This window comes from Lycium barbarum, chromosome 6, assembly GCF_019175385.1.
Source record: "Lycium barbarum isolate Lr01 chromosome 6, ASM1917538v2, whole genome shotgun sequence".
In the NCBI taxonomy this organism is placed as follows: domain Eukaryota; kingdom Viridiplantae; phylum Streptophyta; class Magnoliopsida; order Solanales; family Solanaceae; genus Lycium; species Lycium barbarum.
Window position 1 is genome coordinate 941,157 of NC_083342.1, and position 19,301 is coordinate 960,457.

The window sequence follows — 19,301 nt, forward strand, 5'->3', positions numbered from 1 at the left end:
ACTTACTCCTGATGTTGAAAACTTCTTGACAACTCACTTAGACGTAACATCAGAGTTATCTATCTAGAAGAGTGATAAAGGAAGAGATTCTTTTGAAGAACTGGATGTGTTTTATAAGAAATGATATATCATAATACATCCTGATAGTTACTGGTGAATGATTGGCAAAACTTTTAAGCCGTACTAGAAGAAAAACGCTAGCACATGGAATTGCCTTCATACTAACTGACAAGCATTTGGTGATCATTACTTATTAGGCCAAATATTATGAGAGGCACAAGGCCCTACCTTTTCTCATAACTTTAGGTACTCCCTCTTCCTAACTCTCTCTCCAAAAGAATTGAATTTTGACCAATCAATAAAGTTGAGCATTCTTGTATCTTAACTAATGACAATGGTGAGGGTCTCATCTGTCTTTAACTAATGTCTTGTTTCTACCAAAGAGAAGACAATAAGGAACCTATTATATTTCATACATTCAAACTATAGCTTCATCCACAAATTGAAGGCCCCAAATCAACATGAGCAACAGACATCAGCACATGGATTTGCCTTTGGTGGTTGTGGCAAAAATTTAAGCTCCAACTCAAAGCCCTATCCAGCCCTGTATAAATTGATCATCAAACACAAGCATTATCTACTCAGCCATCAGAGATCTAACTTTCTTCTTTCCAATCTTCTAGAAAAAATAAGAATGCTCAGTGCTAAGAAGCTCATCAAGATGGCCAGGAAATGGCAGAAGTTTGCGGCCATGCAGAGGAAGAGGATTTCACTTCCAAGAAATAGAAATGATGCAGATAGTTGTAGTATGTCGTCATTATTAGTAGCCGGAAAAGGCCAGTTTGTAGTGTATACTACTGATCAAAGGCGCTTTGTGATTCCCTTGGCTTATCTTGAAAACAAGGTCATTTTGCAACTTTTAAACATGTCTGAAGAAGAGTTTGGTCTGCCAAGTGGCGGTCCTATTACATTACCGTGTGATTCAGCTTTCATGGACTACGCTGTTTCCCTAATCAAGAAAGGTGCAGCTGTCGGAGATCTTCACAAAGCATTGCTCCTCTCAATTACTAATTCAAGTTGCTCTTCAACTTCTTTTCTGCACCAAGAATGGGGGAACCAACAACTCCTTGTTTATTAGTCATGATCATTATCCTTAGTGTATGATAGCTCAGAATAGATTGTATAGCATATGAAAAGTAGGCAATTAAAGATGTTTATTTCAGATGGAATAGAGATTTATCTGAAATTTCACCCGATCTAAAGCTTTCAATTTACATTTTCGAGATTGAGAACTCCTAGCATTCTGGGATGACATTATTTACAGGGACTTATTTTTTATGCTAGTAGTCAACTTTGTTGATCAAAACCAACAGATATAGGAATCATGCACATACAAATCTTGATGTCATGAAAATTAACTCTAAAGAGTTCAAAATGAAGTGAAATCATAAAAGGTATTCCTCTTTACAAGATATAGTTGTTATTGTCCGAGTAGTCAACTTTACTGACAGATACAAAATCATGCCAGACAAGTGTTAATGACATGAAAATCAACTCTGAACAGTTCAAACGAAATGAAATCATAAATGGTATTACTCTTTCACTGCAGTTAAATATCAAACTTGATTAGTCTAGATTGGAAAAGGAGCAGCAGATTACAAGAATATTACTCTACCAAGAAAGTATTCAGTCTTAAATGCAGGTTACCAGCTGCTAATTCTACTTGAAAAATGAGTACAACTACGCACCTCACTTGACAAATATTAAACTACCAAAACTATGTTTTAGATCTTTGCAATGCACCTGGAATATCCAGTTTGTGGCTTCAGAATCACCAAATAGGCATATACTTGTGCAGTCTTCCATTTGCTTATTTTTTTAAATGTCAAAGGTGTAAAGCAGCACCAAAACTATGTTATTATCATTTTAAATAGTTGTGATTCTAAAGTACTTTCGTTGAGCTCCTGAGAAACAGTTACTCAAGAAGATGAGATTTCTCGGATCTGCTTTTTATGAAATATCCAGTTTAGAGTATAGACGCTTATATCTAATGAAAACCAATGTTGATGTTTTTGGTATGAGGAAATGCTTGACTAGAAAGTCACACATTTCTGTTAGAATTCAAAGTCATTAAATTACTAGTGTATAGATTTTTCATGAACAATGAAATCTTGAAAAATATGCTCGTGTAACATATTAGCCAGTTACAAGTCTTTTGGTTGGAAACAAATTCTGGTTTTTCCACACACAAAAAGGAGAAAAGAGACTAGAGGTGATATCCCAACTGTTATTGATATTATAGTAAGTTTACAACATTGCTTTTCACTGTGTAAGAGTAAACAAGACCGACCTGCAAATCACAAATTTTGAACAAACACCAACATTTTTTTTTTTTGGCATTTTGCCATCAGACAGAATAGTATACTGGACGCGGATAGGCATATTGTATAGGCTTCTTTTTTTCATTTTCAGGCTAGAAATACTAGATGATTAAGCTCTAAGGATTGTGAAACTAAAGAAAAGGTAAAGAGATTTTAGTTTATGTGGAGAACTGTGCATTTATAAACAGCTTTGAATACATATGACATAACAGGCAGCACCACATGGTTTTGCCTTTTACCAGCAAAACATTATCTTTTCACAAGAAACTTATCATCTTCCATACATTTGAACAGGATTAATTAATAAATTTAAGGCCCTGTATCAACATGACCAACAGACAACAGCACATGGATTTGCCTTCGGTTGTTAGAGGCAAAAATTCAACTACAACTCAAAGCGTCTGTCCAGCCTCTTGGATAAATAATCCCCCTTCCATAAGACTTTTCATCATCAACCACAAGCATTTTCTATTCAGCTATCAAACGTCTCCAACTTTCTTGCTTCCAATCTTCAAGCGAAAACAATGCTAAGTGTTAAGAAACTCATTAAGATGGCTAGGACATGGCAGAAGTTCGCAGCCATGCAGAGGAAGAGGATTTCACTTCCAAGAAATGGAAATGAGGCAGAAAGTTGCAGTACGTCTTCATCATTTATAGCCGGAAAAGGCCAGTTTGTAGTGTATACAACTGATCAAAGACGCTTTCTGATTCCATTGGCTTATCTGGAAAATAAGTTCATTTTGCAACTTTTAAACATGTCTGAAGAAGAGTTTGGTCTGCCAAGTGGAGGCCATATTATATTAACGTGTGATTCAGCTTTCATGGAATACATTGTTTCACTAATCAAGAAAGGCGCAACTGCTGAAGATCTTCATAAAGCATTGCTCTTCTTGATTAGTTCAAGTTGCTCTTCAACTTCTTCTTTGCACCAAGAATGGGGAAACCAGCAACTCCTTGTTTGTTGAATCATGTTCATTATCTTTAGTAAAGGATAGCTCAAAATAGATTTTATATATATCAGATTAAAAGTAGGTAGTTGAAACTGTGTATACAAATGGAATCAAGATTTATATGAAATTTAACCAGATTGAAATCTTTCATTTCTCAATTGGTGATTGAAAACTTCGTGCATTCTCGTCTTGGGCTGGTACTGTTTACATGAAAAACTAGTTTTTATCCGAGTATTCAACTTTGGCGATGAAAACTAACAGATATATAATGCCCAGACAGTCTTAATGACATGAAAATTAACTCTGAAGAGTTCAGATGAAATGAAATCATAAAAGGTAACCCCCTTGCACTGTTGTTAAATATCACACTTGATCAATCTGGATTGGAAAAGGAGCTGCAGTTTACAAGAATATAATCATTTAGAAAGTAATAAAAAACCTCAATTATTCACTCTGCAGCTTCTTACCCCATCACCACTTCCACTGGGATTCTAGTTTCTTGAAATAGGTCATTCATATTCAAATATATCAAGCCATTGCATGTCCAACTCTAGAAAGCTCATAACCACCTGGCAGAAACAAGTGGTCTTTAGTGAGTTGGACTAAGTAATGAAATCAAGTATAATGGCCTGGAGTGGTACATTTATGTAGACTCACAAAACCATAGTTCTACAATATGCATAGCTAGAAATGAAGAGCAAAGCAAGCCTCAATTTCGGAAAAATTATAAACCACCTCTGCTATGGCCTAATTGGTCCAAGAACAGAAGCTGCAATCTTTGTAGGTCTAATATTTTGTTGAAGGACCTCTCTCCACAGAACAAAAAGAAATACAAGTAATTTGCACATGTGTGCAAATTTTTAAACGTTTATCTTGCGCTCAGGTTGAATTTCTTTTAATAGAAATAGTATGATGAGCAAACAAAAGCAATCAATAAAGATATGAGATGGTGGATTTTGAAGTCAACATATGTGAACCATTGAATTCTGAAATTATCTTAGCTGTTCGAGCAATGCCGTTCAAGAAACTAAGATGAACAAGCCCTTTTCTCACACTGCACTCTTATACATTAGACAAGGTGGGTTCTAAGTTACTTTACATTTGTCCATTTGGGCACTTTGTAAAATGAGCATTTGAGTCTATAACTACAGAAACTGGTATGAAGAAGGGGAATTGACAAATCACTAGAAAAAATAGCTTTTGTCCTTGAAGCATGATCATTGCCAAGTCATTAAAATGGTAGCATTAACTTTTTCCATGAACAATGAAATCTTAGACTACTCCTGATGTTGAAAACTTCTTGACGACTCACTTAGACTAAACATCAGAGTTATCTATCTAGAAGAGTAATAAAGGAAGAGATTCTTTTGATAAACTGGATGTGTTTATCTAAGAAATGATATATCATAATACATCCTGATAGTTACTGGTGAATGATTGGCAAAACATTTAAGCCATACTAGAAGAAAAACAATAGCACATGTAGCACACATGGAATTGCAGTCATACTAACTGACAAGCATTTGATGAATTTTAGTTATTAGGCCAAATATTATGAGAGACACAAGGACCTACCTTTTCTCATAACTTTAGGTACTCCGTCTTCCTAACTTTCTCTCCAAAAGAATTGAATTTTGACCAATCAATAAAGTTGAGCATTCTTCTATCTTAACTATTGACAATGGTGAGGGTCTCATCTGTCTTTAACTAATGTCCTGTTTCTACCAAAGAGAAGACCAGAAGGAACCTATCATATTCCATACATTCAAACTATAGCTTCATCCACAAATTGAAGGCCCCAAATCAACATGACCAACAGACATCAGAACATGGATTTGCCTTTGGTGGTTAGTGACAAAAATTTAAGCTCCAACTCAAAGCCTCTGTCCAGCCCTGTATAAATAATCCCCCTTACATAAGCATTTTCATCATCAACCACAAGCATTATCCACTCAGCCATCACAGATCTCTAACTTTCTTGTTTCCAATCTTCTAGAAAAAATAAGAATGCTCAGTGCTAAGAAGCTCATCAAGATGGCCAGGAAATGGCAGAAGTTTGTGGCCATGCAGAGGAAGAGGATTTCACTTCCAAGAAATAGAAATGATGCAGACAGTTGTAGTATGTCGTCATTATTAGTAGCCGGAAAAGGCCAGTTTGTAGTGTATACTACTGATCAAAGGCGCTTTGTGATTCCCTTGGCTTATCTTGAAAACGAGGTCATTTTGCAACTTTTAAACATGTCTGAAGAAGAGTTTGGTCTGCCAAGTGGCGGTCCTATTACATTATCGTGTGATTCGGCTTTCATGGACTACGCTGTTTCCCTAATCAAGAAAGGTGCAGCTGTCGGAGATCTTCACAAAGCATTGCTCCTCTCAATTACTAATTCAAGTTGCTCTTCAACTTCTTTTCTGCACCAAGAATGGGGGAACAAACAACTCCTTGTTTATTAGTCATGATCATTATCCTTAGTGGATGTGATAGCTCAGAATAGATTGTATAGCATATGAAAAGTAGGCAATTAAAGATGTTTATTTCAGATGGAATAGAGATTTATCTGAAATTTCACCCGACGTAAAGCTTTCAACTTACAGTTTAGAGATTGAGAACTTCTAGTATTCTGGGATGGCATTATTTTCAGGGAGTTATTTTTTATGCAAGTAGTCAACTTTGTTGATCAAAACCAACAGATATATGAATCATGCACATACAAGTCTTAATGTCATGAAAATTAACTCTAAAGAGTTCAAAATGAAGTGAAATCATAAAAGGCATTCCTCTTTACAGGATATAGTTGTTATTGTCCGAGTAGTCAACTTTACTTACATATACATAAATCATGCCAGACAAGTGTTAATGACATGAAAATCAACTCTGAACAGTTCAAATGAAATGAAATCATAAAAGGTATTACTCTTTCACTGCAGTTAAATATCAAACTTGATCAGTCTAGATTGGAAAAGGAGTAGCAGATTACAAGATTATTACTCTACCAAGAAAGTATTCAGAGTCTTAAATGCAGGTTACGAGCTCTAATTCTACTTGAAAAATGAGTACAACTACACACCTCACTTGACAAATATTAAACTACCAAAATTATGTTTTAAATCTCTGCAACGCACTTGGCAGTTTTCTGTTTACTTTTTCTTCTAATTGTCAAAGGTGTAAAACAGCACCAAATCTATGTTATTATCATTGTAAATAGTTTTGATTCTAAAGTATTTCCCTTGAGCTCCTAAAAAACAGTTACCCAAGAAGATGAGATTTCTCTGATTTGCTTTTTATGGAATATTCCAGGTTAGAGTATAGAAGCTTATATCTAATGAAAAACCAATGTTGGTATTTTTGGTATGAGGAAATGCATGACTAGAAAGTTATACACATTTCTTTTAGAATTCAAAGTCCATCTACTTGTTGGTAGAGAAAGATGAATGATAAAGAGACCGAGTAGAATTCAAAGTCCATTTCCAGCCTGAGTTGTTGACCATAAGCCAGAATTTTGTGGAGTCGTCTTGATTCCCATTCCAAGAGATACTATTATCACTCTAAGTGATCACTGAAAACAATGAACATAGAACTTGAAAAATGCACTGCCTTAGATGCAAAAAAATGAAAGCTTTGTGCATTTTGAGACTTGTGAGAGACAACTGCACGTGAACTTCCACATGGTTTTGCCTTCTCTATTATTGTCAAAGTATTCAGATTATAAATCTGTTGAAGAACAAAGCTAGGCCACAATGCTTCTCATGACTTCACAAAGATGAGAAGTTGGTGAATTTAGTTCTGGACCACCTGGCTTAAAGTAATGGTGACACAGATCTAGCACAGTATAGCTGTCACGACCCAACCCCGTAGGCCGTGACTAGTGCCCGATCTGGGCACCCAAACACACCTATCAAATGCTATCTCAAATTTTATCAAACGCATTCAAGTATACAGCAGAAGCCGTCAAGGCTATATTTCAAATTTAGATAATTTCCAGAAAAATTTCGGCAGAGTTTCCTTTGTTTTACAGACTATCCAAATTAACCCTGCGCACAGATAATACCAACAAAGACCACCCAGGGCCAACAAAGCAACATTTAAACATATGCGGACCGGCCGCCGCGGCGAATGGGATCGCCCAAACACAACATATACACGCATCCGTACAGAAAGACCCCAACCCACAAACATGTCTACAGACCTCTAAACAGACCGACAGAATCATATGACGGGACAGGGCCCCGTCGTACCCCTGAGTGACGTACATTTATACAATAGCAGGAGACTGTACCAAAAATATAGGCTCCGGATAAGAGAGCGCCTCAGAATAGCAGAATAAGATCCTAAGAGGGCGGATCAGCGAACCTGTCGTATGTACCTGCGCGGCATGAAAACGCAGCCCCTGAAGAAAGGGGGTCAGTACGAAATATGTACTGAATATGTAAAGCCTGAATTACAGAAACAAAATCATAACTGGTACAGAACGTACAGAAAAAGTGAGTAGAAAATCCAAAGTATCAAATACATATTTTCAAAACATGCGGACTGTGTACAGAAACATATGTCATATCAAATCCGGCCCCTGCCAAGGGACTCGGCAGACAGAACGTGGCCACCCTCCCGACGCTGGTGCCACCACACAGAAGAATCAGAATAGGGGCATAACCCCGTAACATAGTATATCATATCAGATGGCCATAGCAAATCATATCAGAACATGTGTACATGGCACAGCATACTCCACAAACCCATGTACACGTATACCTGCCCCCTCACATTGAGGCACGGCGAACAATGCAGAGGATTACGCTTGACAACATATCCTGGCCCGGGCTCAGTGAAGGAAACATTGAGACATCCACGAGTGGAGTAGTGATAAACTAATGCAATATGAGACATAATACATTTTACAAGGACTCGATGGAGTATTCCGAACAACAACCGTATTAATGAAACCGCACGATAGTCACGGTGCGTATATTTCGGATAACAAAAATAGATTATGTGATAATAGTCTTCTTGGGATCATTTCCATATTCCAAAATAATTTATAAGACTCAATAGAATAACTTAACCAAGTGTCATTTAGTAGTCAGAAGAGTAGTTAAGACGTTTCCTTTAAAACTTCTCAAAATAGGTTAAAATGCAATAAGAGTGAAATCGAGCATAGTGGGCCCACCTCGGGTCAACTAAAGTGATAGGCTCAATTTACGTACATTAAGTCTATAGAGTCATCCCTAGAGATCTTCGAACAATCTCCTAACTTTCCAAGCAATTTGTGTAAACTTACCAAATTCTTTCAAAAGTCGTCCGAATTACATAAAGGAAAGTCGCGGGACCCACGGACGGGTACCGACCCGAGTCGGGCCCGCCTATGGAAAACATACTTATCATATGCCATACAAACTTCTACAAAAATATGGAAGCAATCCGAGCCTTTCTGTGAAAGCTATGGCGTTCACAAATTTCGAAATTCTTTAAAGTGAAACCTTTTTATGCAAAGTTCGGAAAGCGATTATTTCAAAGACATAATGGTTCATATTTCATCAAATCATACATAAGAGTGCCAAGGAATATTTATAAGGCTCATAACATGCTCGGATTTCGAATCTTAGAATTTTCCTCAAGGCCTATAATCTAGCCTATTGAAAACTAAGGCATGCCAAAAGAAAGAAGGGTTGCGCTTTACATACCTCGAACGCACTTCCAAGATAGCCAATCTAAAGCTAATCCAAATCTACGCCTCGGGCTCCCCAAGGTCTACAATTACGCCAACGAATACCAATCATTAGCTAAGGGCACTTAAGCCATTCATTCCAAGCTAATCATTAAATTCTACAGAAAATTCGGCAGCACTTCCCCTGTAAATAGGCCATCCCGAGAATTTATCTCGCTCAAAATCCACAACAACAACCACAATAACCAACCTAGTAACATTGATAACCAACTCGAAAGGCAAAATAATAATAGTAACTCTCTTTTACATCATTCAACAACTTTCATAAATTCAACTCGACGACTTACCTTCAAGCCAACATCGATGCTTATATATTTAAATACTAACTCGAATCCATACCAACAATACTTAAAGACATTCTAAGCAATTCATACAACATTTCCAACAATCCAAAAATTTTCCCTTCCTTTCCACATAATGTAACTCTTCCATTCTAACTTCACACCATCCAACTAATATCAACATTTTTCCATATTCATTAACTAACTCAAGATTACCCAAACATATTTCAATAACATTTTAAACAATATCCAAGGATTCGAACCATTCCGCCCATTTCCATATTCCATTCGAAACTTCTACAATTGCAACGAAACTACCAAATCGCATTGTTTTCTTCCAAATTCATTAATAACAACCATAGTTCACATTTAGCATCTTACTTTCATAATTGCATAAAAATTATATAAAAATCACATAATTTCTCATAACAACATACAACCAATTTCAACACCAACTCAACTCGTTAACCTTTTATCTACGTCATCAATGTCACAACGACACCTCTAACAAGCTAAATAAATTTTTAATTCACCATTCTCTTTCATTACTATGGCTCACGACCACACTCCTCTTCACACGGCTCAATTTATAATTCAACATCAACATGCATAACCCGTTTGTATTCAACACACATCTACCAAGCTATACAAGTCTAAACTACCTCCAAAACATGTAGAAAAAAATTAAATCTTACCTTAGAGACAAGCTCTAATTTTTTTCACCATGAAATGTCTTCAAGAAAGCCATGGCCGTGAGTTGCCATGGCTACCATGAGCTCCATCTTTTTCCTCCTCTTGATCTTCAAATCTCTCCAATTAATTGTGTAGAAGGGGGCAAAAATGGGCTGGGCGTGAACAGTGCCCGTGAACAGTGGCGGCGTGAACAGTAGCGCCGCCGTGAACAGTGGCGCCGCTGTGAACAGTCGCTGTGAACAGTGCCCCCGAACCCCCCTCTCTCTAGGCTTGAGAGCCCCTCTCTCTAAAACCTAATTTGCAAGATTAATTGTAGTGTAGTCATCCACTTATGCTCATTTATATAATCTTTACAAAGTGGACATGTGTCAATTTTCATGACATGTGTCCATCTTTATTCAAGGCCAACCAAATATCGCCACATGTCGTGGGGCCCACTTTCGATAATTAAATTAATTCCTAATCTCCAATATTAATATTTTTATGCTAAATAAAATTTATAAGCAATTTTTGTGATAATCAAAGTTGAAAATTAAAAGCTCTTATTTCATGTCCAAAAATAATTCCGCCTTTAACTTGAGTCGATTTGCTTGCGGATAATTCGTCGTATAAATGTACGGGGTATAACAATAGCAAGATGGGCTCAACAACACAATAGAAACTAGTCATAAGAAGGGTGAAATTTGACTTATAAGAAATTTAGCGCTAGTTGTTGTTGTTCCACACAGCCAAATGGAAGAAATGCATCAACTTCTTTGCCTAAAACTAGACAACCAGCCATGTCCACAATTCCAATTAAAGGTCCCATATTAAACAGCAGCACATGATTTTGCCTTGTCTACCTAACTGAGTGTGGCAACTTTATCTATAATCTCAAAGCCCTTTCTATAAACTGTTTCCATGAACCACTTCAATCATCAACCAGACAGCAATTAATCAAATGTTTTGAAAGGTCACCAATACAGTCAATTTTAACGCCCCATATCAACATGACCAACAGGCATAAGCACATGGCTTTGCCTTTGGTGGTTAGTGGCAAAAATTTCAGCTCCAACTCAAAGCCTTTTGTAGCCTTTTGTATAAATAATCCCCCTTCCATTAGATTTTTCATCAACCACAAGCAATATCTATTCAGCTATCAAACGTCTCTAACTTTCTTGTTTCCAACCTTCAAGAGAAAAAACAATGCTTAGTGCTAAGAAACTCATCAAAATGGATAGGAAATGGCAGAAGTTTGCAGCCATGCAGAGGAAGAGGATTTCACTTCCAAGAAATGGAAACGATGAGGACAGTTGTAGTACGTCTTCATCAATTATAGCCGGAAAAGGCCAGTTTGTAGTGTATACAACTGATCAAAAGCGCTTTGTGATTCCCTTGGCTTATCTGCAAAATGAGGTCATCTTGCAACTTTTAAACATGTCTGAAGAAGAGTTCGGGTGTCCAAGTGGCGGCCCTATTACATTGCCGTGTGATTCAGATTTCATGGACTACATCGTTTCACTGATTAAAAAACACGCAACTGCTGAAGATCTTCACAAAGCATCGCTCCTCTTGATTAGTTCAAGTTGCTCTTCAACTTCTTCTTTGCACCAAGAATGGAGAAACCAGCAGCTCCTTGTTTATTGAGTCATGATCATTATCTTTAGTAAATGATATATCAAAATAGACTGTAAATATAGGTAATAGAAAGTGTGTATACAGATGGAATCGAGCTTTATCTGAAATATAACCGATTTAAAGCTTTTTTCAATTCTCATTTTGGTGATTGAAAACTTCTAGTGTTCTCTCACCTTAGGCAAGCACTATTAGTAGGAAAAACATGTTTTAATCCGAGTAATCAACTTTGCTGATCAAAACTTAACAGATATATAAATCATGCGCAGACAAGTCTCAATGACATAAACAATATCCCTCTTTAACTGCCGTGAAATCTCAAACTCGATCAATATTGATTAAAGAAGGAGCTGCAGCATACAAAAATATAATCATTTGGAATGTAATAAAAAGAGCTCAATGGTTCACTCTGCTGCATCTTACTCCATCACCACTTGGATTCTATTTTCGGTTAATAGGTTCATTTATACATAGTGGTGAAGACTGCCATGCATTATCTTTCGGGCACAAATGCTCTTTGACACAGTTAGCCACTGTTTCTTTGCGTTTAACAATATAAATGAAACCCTCAAGTCTTCCTCATGTTTAAAAACCAAATCAACGAAAAACGAATGTTGATATTTTTTGTACGAGAAAATCCATGAGTATAAAGTCATACACGTTCTTTCAGAATTCAAAGTCCATTTACTTAGTTCGTAGAAAACATGAATGGAGAAGAGACCTGGTAGACTAAGGATCTGAAAACTGAAAGCTTTGTCACTAGAAGATGGAAGAATATGAAGGAACAGAGGTCTTTAGGATACTATAAAGGCATAAATTATGACATTCAGAGAAAACAATCCTTCATGCATTAATTGAACTATCTTATATCAAGAGAACAAGTGAAAATCCTTCTTATAATTTTTCATTCTTAACTCTGCTATTTATTTGCTTGCCCCGATCTACTTGTATATATTGACCAATGTTGATCTAACTATAATGACTTGCTTTGCAAATATCCTAAGCCAGTTGTGTTGAGGAGTTAATTTCCCTGACGGACACTAAACTTACTCTTGTGACATTGAAGTCACTAAACTAACTATTTATAACACTAAAGTCACAAAACTAGTGTTGAATTAACCCGAGTGTTGAGTGATGACTATAAACATTGAACATAGATCTTGACAAATGGGCAGAAAATAAAATCGTTGGAGACTCTATGTGTATATATAAGTTATGGCAAGTTTCATATCTAAATGTTTAGTGGTGAAGAGGAATTTGGTGATCAATGGTGAGAGATAATGGCACATGGACTTCCACATGGTTTGGACTTCACTATTTTTTGTCAAAGTATTATATTATAAATTTGTCGAAGAACAAAGCTACGCCCCAGTGCTTTTCATGAGTTGGGACAAGGACCTCCTTAATATTGAATGGATGCAGTTTGTCACTTTAGTTCTGGACCACCTGGTTTAAAGTAATGGTGAAATAGATCTAGCACTGTATAGCAAGATAGGCTCAACAACACAATAGAAACTAGTCACAAGAGAGGGTGAAATTTGACTTATAAGAAAATTTAGCGCTATTTGTTGTTATTCCACACAGCCAAATGGAAGAAATGCATCAACTTCCTTGCCTAAAACTAGACAACCAGCCATGTCCACAATTCCAAAGGTCCCATATTAAACAGCATCACATGATTTTGCTTAGCCTACCTAACTGAGTGTGGCAACTTTATCTACAATCTTAAAGCCATTATCTATAAACTGTTTCCATGAGCCACTTCAATCATCAACCAGACAGCAATTAATCAAACATTTTGAAAGGTCACCATTACAGTCAACCTAGCTTCATCCACAAATTTAAGGCCCCATATTAGCATGACCAACAGGCATTAGCACATGGCTTTGCCTTCGGTGGTTAGTGGCAAAATTTCAGCTCCAACTCAAAGCCTTCTCTAGCCTCTTGTATAAATAATCCCCCTTCCATTAGCTTTTTCATCATCATTCATCAACCACAAGCAATATCTATTCAGCTATCAAACGTCTCTAACTTTCTTGTTTCCAACCTTCAAGAGAAAAAAAGAAGAATGCTCAGTGCTAAGAAACTCATCAAGATGGATAGGAAATGGCAGAAGTTTGCAGCCATGCAGAGGAAGAGGATTTCACTTCCAAGAAATGGAAACGATGTGGACAATTGTGGTACGTCTTCATCATCTATAGCTGGAAAAGGCCAGTTTGTAGTGTATACAACTGATCAAAGGCGCTTTGTGATTCCATTGGCTTATCTAGAAAATGAGCTCATTTTGCAACTTTTAAACATGTCTGAAGAAGAATTTGGCCTGCCAAGTGGGGGTCCTATTACATTACCGTGTGATTCAGCTTTCATGGACTACATTGTTTCATTAATCAAGAAATGTGCAACTGATGAAGATCTTCAGAAAGCATTGCTCCTCTTGGTTAGTTCAAGTTGCTCTTCAACTTCTTATTTCCACCAAGAATGGAAAAACCAGCAGCTCCTTGTTTATTGACTCATGATCATTTTCTTTAGTAAATGACAATTGTATATCAGATTAAATGTAGGTAATTAAATTAGTGTATACAGATAGAGTTGTTTTTTATCTGAAATTCTACCAGATTTAAAGATTTCATTTGTCATCTTGGGCTGGTACTTATCCAAGTACTTAGTCAACTTTATTTACAGATATTATATAAATCACTTAGAAGTGACATTAAATCAGCACTGAAGAGTTCAAATGCAATGAAATCATAAAAAGTATTCCTCTTTCACTGCTATTAAATCTCATGAAGTAATCAATCTAGAGTGAAAAAGGTGCACAGATTGCAAGAATGTAATCATTTGGATGTATTAAAAGATCACACCACTTGGATTGTAGGTTCTGTTAATATGTCTATCATATTCAAATATATATTGGTGAAGACTGTCATACATAGATGGAAATGAAGAGTAAAGGAAGCCTCAATTTCAAATAAATTATGAACCACCTGTACTATGGCCTAATCAGTCCAAACAGAATCTGCATTTTTTATAGTTCTCATTTCTTTCGGGACCTTTCTTCATGGAATAACAAAAGATTATTAAGTATGTTATTGTTAGCATAATGGAGAGATTGTAGAATATCTACATTAAGATATTCTCAATATGGTGAATATGAAGAGATATTATGAATATATGAAATATTATTAAGGATATTCTACATTTAGTGTAGAATATTATGTACATTAGTGGAAGAATATTTTGTAGGATTTACATTTAGTGTAGGATATTTTACTTCCCTTCCTCTCTTATTCCTCTTGTATATAAATATCAATGTATTCTGATGTAAGGGGATCAAGTAATTGAGATAGTCATTCTTCAATTTCTCTCGTGCTTTCTCTGTTCTTGACATGGTATTAGAGCCTTCTTTTTTTTTTTTTTTTTTTTGAAAGTTTAGTTCTCTTGACTGTTCGTCAACAAGCAGTCCTAAGAATCTAGGGCTTTTGGTTTTGGTTTTGGTCTTGGTTATTCTAGCTATATTTTTGTGTCATTGTGTTTTTGATTTTCTCTATTCAGAAACATGACTTCACATCAATTTGAGTCTTTCAGTGCTCGTTTCACTGAAAAAAATTATTCAGCTTGGGAATTTCAGTTTCAACTTTTTGTCACGGGAAAAGAATTATGGGGCCATATAGATGGAAGTGATGCTGCTCCTAATGATCTTACAAAGTTAGGTTAGTAGAAGGTCAAGGATGCTCGGGTGATGACATGGATTTTAGGGTCAATTGACCCTCTTATTGTTCTTAATCTCAGGCCGTACAAGACTGCAAAGGCCATGTGGGAGTATTTACAAAAGGTTTACAATCAAGACAATAGCGCTAGAAGATTTCAGCTAGAGCATGAAATTGCTAATTACTCTCAAGGAGGTCTCTCTATTCAGGATTATTATTCTGGATTTCAGAATTTATGGGTTGAATTTACTGATATCGTTTATGCTAAAATACCTGCTGAATCTCTCTCTCTATAATTCAAGCAGTTCATGAGGAAAGCAAGCGAGACCAATTTTTGATGAAATTGCGATACGATTTTGAGAGTGTTCACTCTAACTTGATGAATCGTGACCCGTCTCCCTCTTTGGATGTTTGTTTTAGGGAATTACTTCGTGAAGAGCAGCGTCTTGTCACACAAAATGTTTTCAAGAAAGCAAATGATGTCACTGTTACATTTGCTGCTCAAGGAAAAGGAAAGGGCAGGGATATGACTAGAACTCAATGTTATAGCTGCAAGCAATATGGTCATATTGCTAGCAATTGTGGCAAGAAGTTTTGTAACTACTGTAAACAACATGGACATATTATCAGAGTGTCCCACACGCCCTCAAAATCAGAGGATCAATGTTTTTCAAGCTGACGTAAATGGTTCCACAACTGACAACTCATCTTCTGCAGGACAAATTCTTACTCCTAAAATGGTCTAACAAATGATCGTGTCAGCCTTTTCGGCTTTGGGATTACAAGGTAATGATGCTGCATCTAACTTTTGGCTTGTTGATTCTGGTGCTTCCAATCATATGACCAACTCAACAAGTATACTAAAAAATGTTCGTAAGTATCACGGTCCATCACAGATTCAGGTTGCTAATGGTAGTAATGTACCCATTACCAAGGTTGGGGACATTACTCCAACTTTCAAGAATGTTTTTGTGTCACCAAAACTCTCAACTAGTCTTATTTCAGTTGGAAAATTGGTAGAAAATAATTGTGATGTGAAATTTTCTTGTAATGGTTGTCTTGTGCAGGATCAGGTGTCGGGGACGGTAATCGCGAAGGGGCCTGAAGTTGGAAGATTGTTTCCTATACATTTTTCCATTCCTCCTGTTCTATCTTTTGCTTGTACTTCTACTGCTAGTAACATTGAAGTTTGGCATAAGCGTCTAGAACATCCAAATTCTATTGTGTTGTCTCATTTATCGAATTTTGGTTTATTGGGAAATAAAAATCAATTTTCAGCTGCTTCCTTTGAACCTCGAAAAATTTTCCGTTGGTACGCAAGTGAATGAACTAGTGATAAGTATGGGTGTATGATGTCCATGAGCAAGAAACGACGTTTGATGACCTTAGGCGAGATTTCAAAGGAATCCGACGTAAGACGAGAAAGTTGGCTAAGATAAGGCAAGGTGAGGTGAGCAATGCATGTGCATGGATATGGATGATTAAAATGAGAAGTCAAAGAAATATGGAGAGTTGTAGAATTGCAATCTGCCCAGTGGTCGTAAAGTGCAAATACGGACCGTAAACTGGTATACGGTCCGTAAACTGCCAGGTCGTAAACTGGCATGCAAAACTTCAACTTTCTGCCAGTCGAGGAAATGGTAAAATACGACCTAGTTTACGGACCGTAAAGTGATTTACGACCCGTAAACCATGGTCGTAAATCACCATGCAAGCAGCCAAAGTTTCTGGTTTTTGAAAAGGTTAAAGACGACCGCGAGGGACGAACCGTAAAATGGAATATGTGGTCGTAAACTCAGTTTACGACCACTGTTCACCGCAGCACAGATTTTGCAATTCATTAAATAAAGGGACCAACACTTGTTTTATTTCATTTCCACATTACACACCTTCTCTCTAAAACCTCTCTCTACATTTATTATCCAAGTTTTCAAGGATCATAAGTCATCAACAACATAAAACAAAGTGAATCAAGAGTAAGAACATCATTAAAGGTCATCCAAGTCAAGAAATATTAAAATACATGGATTGTAGAAAATATGGTAAGATGGGTTATGAATGATGAATAGTGACATTTTGAGGAATAGTTTGAATTGAATCATGAATGTTGTTGTGTTGTGATATGAACATGTTATAAATGGTATTAAGATCATGAACTAGAAACTTTAGGCGAATGGACGAAGTTGGGTGTTATGACCTTGAACATGGGTGAATTAGAAACAAATTGAGAAATCTAGATAATGTGGATAATGTGAAGGACTAATGGCCATTGTTATGATATTAAAGAAGGTAGAAACGACTAATGGTCATTGTTATGATATTAATGAAGGTAGAAACGCCAACATTGGAAGGGGACGTGCAAGTGTAGAATAATCCGACGAAAAGGTATGTAAGGCTAACCCTTCTTTCATAAGGCATGGTTCTTTGGCCAATTCTCTAGATCCTCTATACGCGTATGTTGCCTTCAATTGATAAATTTTCCGAGCTTGTAAGCTCACGATCCTTGATACATACTACGATTGCACTACGCTCCTCGTATGACGAGTAGGCCCATGATCTAGATGTAACGATAATGAAGAGGATAGTAATGATGACGATAATAATGATGATGCTAAAGGTGCCTATGGGCTATTATACGTATGTGTGCCTATACAGGGCTATAATGAACCCCGAGCTTATAATGCCGGGTAGAATATATGTATATGGATGTATATATGTATGTATATGATTACGTAACGCGCGCACACATCTGCAGATGGTACGGATAACCCTGAAGCCTTGGTAGGGCCAGGTAGATATAACATTGAGCCTTGGTTGGCCAAGTATGTATGAAACACCGAACCTTATGGTCGGGTACGCTATGTATGTATATAAGTGTATGGCTATGTATATAATATGAATATGAATGTGAAAAGACTATGTATATGAATGCGAATAGGGGCATGTATATGAATACGAGCACTATTATGAAATACGCATGAGAAATGAAAAGTTCCTATGAAAGGCAGGTAAGTGCCCTGATGATGATATTATTGTCTTCCCTCCTATGCCACTTCATATATTGTCTATGATGCTTCTATATTGATGTTGATCATGCTTTACATACTCAGTACATTCTTCGTACTGACGTCCTTTTGTTTGTGGACGCTGCGTCATGCCCGCAGGTGCATAGGGAGACAGACTTGATCCATAGCTGCTTATTCAGAGATTACATAGCGGAGCTCCATTTCCTTCGGAGCCATAGCTTTTGGGTACTTATTCTTTTGTGTATATAATTATGGGCATAGCGGAGTCCTGTCCCGCTCATGTGATATGTTTTACTCTTCTTAGAGGCTCGTAGTCACGTGTATATGGTTAGATATGTCTGGCCTTGTCGGCCTATATTTTGTATATCATTTTGTTGGCCTCGTCGGCCCATGTACATTGTTGTGGCATAGATGCCTATAATGATTGAAGATGTTGTCGTCCAATGGGACTAGCATGGTCGATGCTTAGAAATGTATGATTAATGATGTGGCTCACCTAGATGCAACTCTAAGTGTAAGTTAAGGGGTGCCCGGGTGGGCTAGCACCGGGTGCTCGTCGCGGCCCCCTAGTCGGGTCGTGACAGTTTAACTTGTACATTAGGCAAAAGTAAAACTCTTCCTTTTCCTAATTTTGGTAGTCGTGCTACAAAATGTTTTGATGTCATTCATAGTGATGTTTGGGGCATTTCACCAATTACTTCTCATGCTCATTTCAAATGCTTTGTGACATTTATAGATGATTATAGTCGGTTTACATGGGTATATTTTCTCTGTTTCAAATCTGAGGTATTTTCCATATTCAAGACATTTTTGGCTTATATTGAGAATCAATTTTCTACATGCATCAAAATATTAAGATCTGATTCTGGTGGAGAATGTATGTCTCATGAATTCAATAATTTCTTGCTTGAGAAAGGAATTGTCTCACA

General features: G+C 36.9%; 5 protein-coding genes and 1 long non-coding RNA gene across 6 annotated transcripts; 5 read left to right on the plus strand and 1 right to left on the minus strand.

Annotated features, from left to right (window-relative positions):
* The first annotated feature begins 336 nt into the window (after nt 1–336).
* LOC132599435 (auxin-responsive protein SAUR68-like) lies at nt 337–1,273 on the plus strand. Its single transcript, XM_060312810.1, has one exon. The coding sequence runs from the start codon at nt 695–697 to the stop codon at nt 1,136–1,138; it is 444 nt and encodes a 147-aa protein (XP_060168793.1). The 5' UTR covers nt 337–694; the 3' UTR covers nt 1,139–1,273.
* Nucleotides 1,274–2,259: 986 nt separating this feature from the next.
* LOC132600375 (auxin-responsive protein SAUR64-like) lies at nt 2,260–3,489 on the plus strand. The gene has a single exon (XM_060313485.1). The coding sequence runs from the start codon at nt 2,906–2,908 to the stop codon at nt 3,344–3,346; it is 441 nt and encodes a 146-aa protein (XP_060169468.1). The 5' UTR covers nt 2,260–2,905; the 3' UTR covers nt 3,347–3,489.
* A 433-nt stretch (nt 3,490–3,922) lies between these two features.
* On the plus strand, nt 3,923–5,902 carry LOC132600374 (auxin-responsive protein SAUR68-like). Its single transcript, XM_060313484.1, has one exon. It carries the CDS (start codon nt 5,339–5,341, stop codon nt 5,780–5,782), a length of 444 nt encoding a protein of 147 aa, XP_060169467.1. The 5' UTR covers nt 3,923–5,338; the 3' UTR covers nt 5,783–5,902.
* Nucleotides 5,903–7,277: 1,375 nt separating this feature from the next.
* LOC132600376 (uncharacterized) lies at nt 7,278–10,345 on the minus strand. Its single transcript, XR_009567184.1, has 3 exons — nt 10,028–10,345; nt 9,008–9,074; nt 7,278–7,716 (listed from the first exon to the last, which is right to left on the minus strand). It is a non-coding gene; the product is annotated as an uncharacterized LOC132600376 (long non-coding RNA).
* Nucleotides 10,346–10,982: 637 nt separating this feature from the next.
* On the plus strand, nt 10,983–11,775 carry LOC132599436 (auxin-responsive protein SAUR68-like). Its single transcript, XM_060312811.1, has one exon. The coding sequence runs from the start codon at nt 11,211–11,213 to the stop codon at nt 11,649–11,651; it is 441 nt and encodes a 146-aa protein (XP_060168794.1). The 5' UTR covers nt 10,983–11,210; the 3' UTR covers nt 11,652–11,775.
* A 1,685-nt stretch (nt 11,776–13,460) lies between these two features.
* LOC132599437 (auxin-responsive protein SAUR68-like) lies at nt 13,461–16,751 on the plus strand. Its single transcript, XM_060312812.1, has 2 exons — nt 13,461–16,132; nt 16,414–16,751. The coding sequence occupies exon 1, from the start codon at nt 13,708–13,710 to the stop codon at nt 14,146–14,148; it is 441 nt and encodes a 146-aa protein (XP_060168795.1). The 5' UTR covers nt 13,461–13,707; the 3' UTR covers nt 14,149–16,132; nt 16,414–16,751.
* The last annotated feature ends 2,550 nt before the right edge of the window (nt 16,752–19,301 follow it).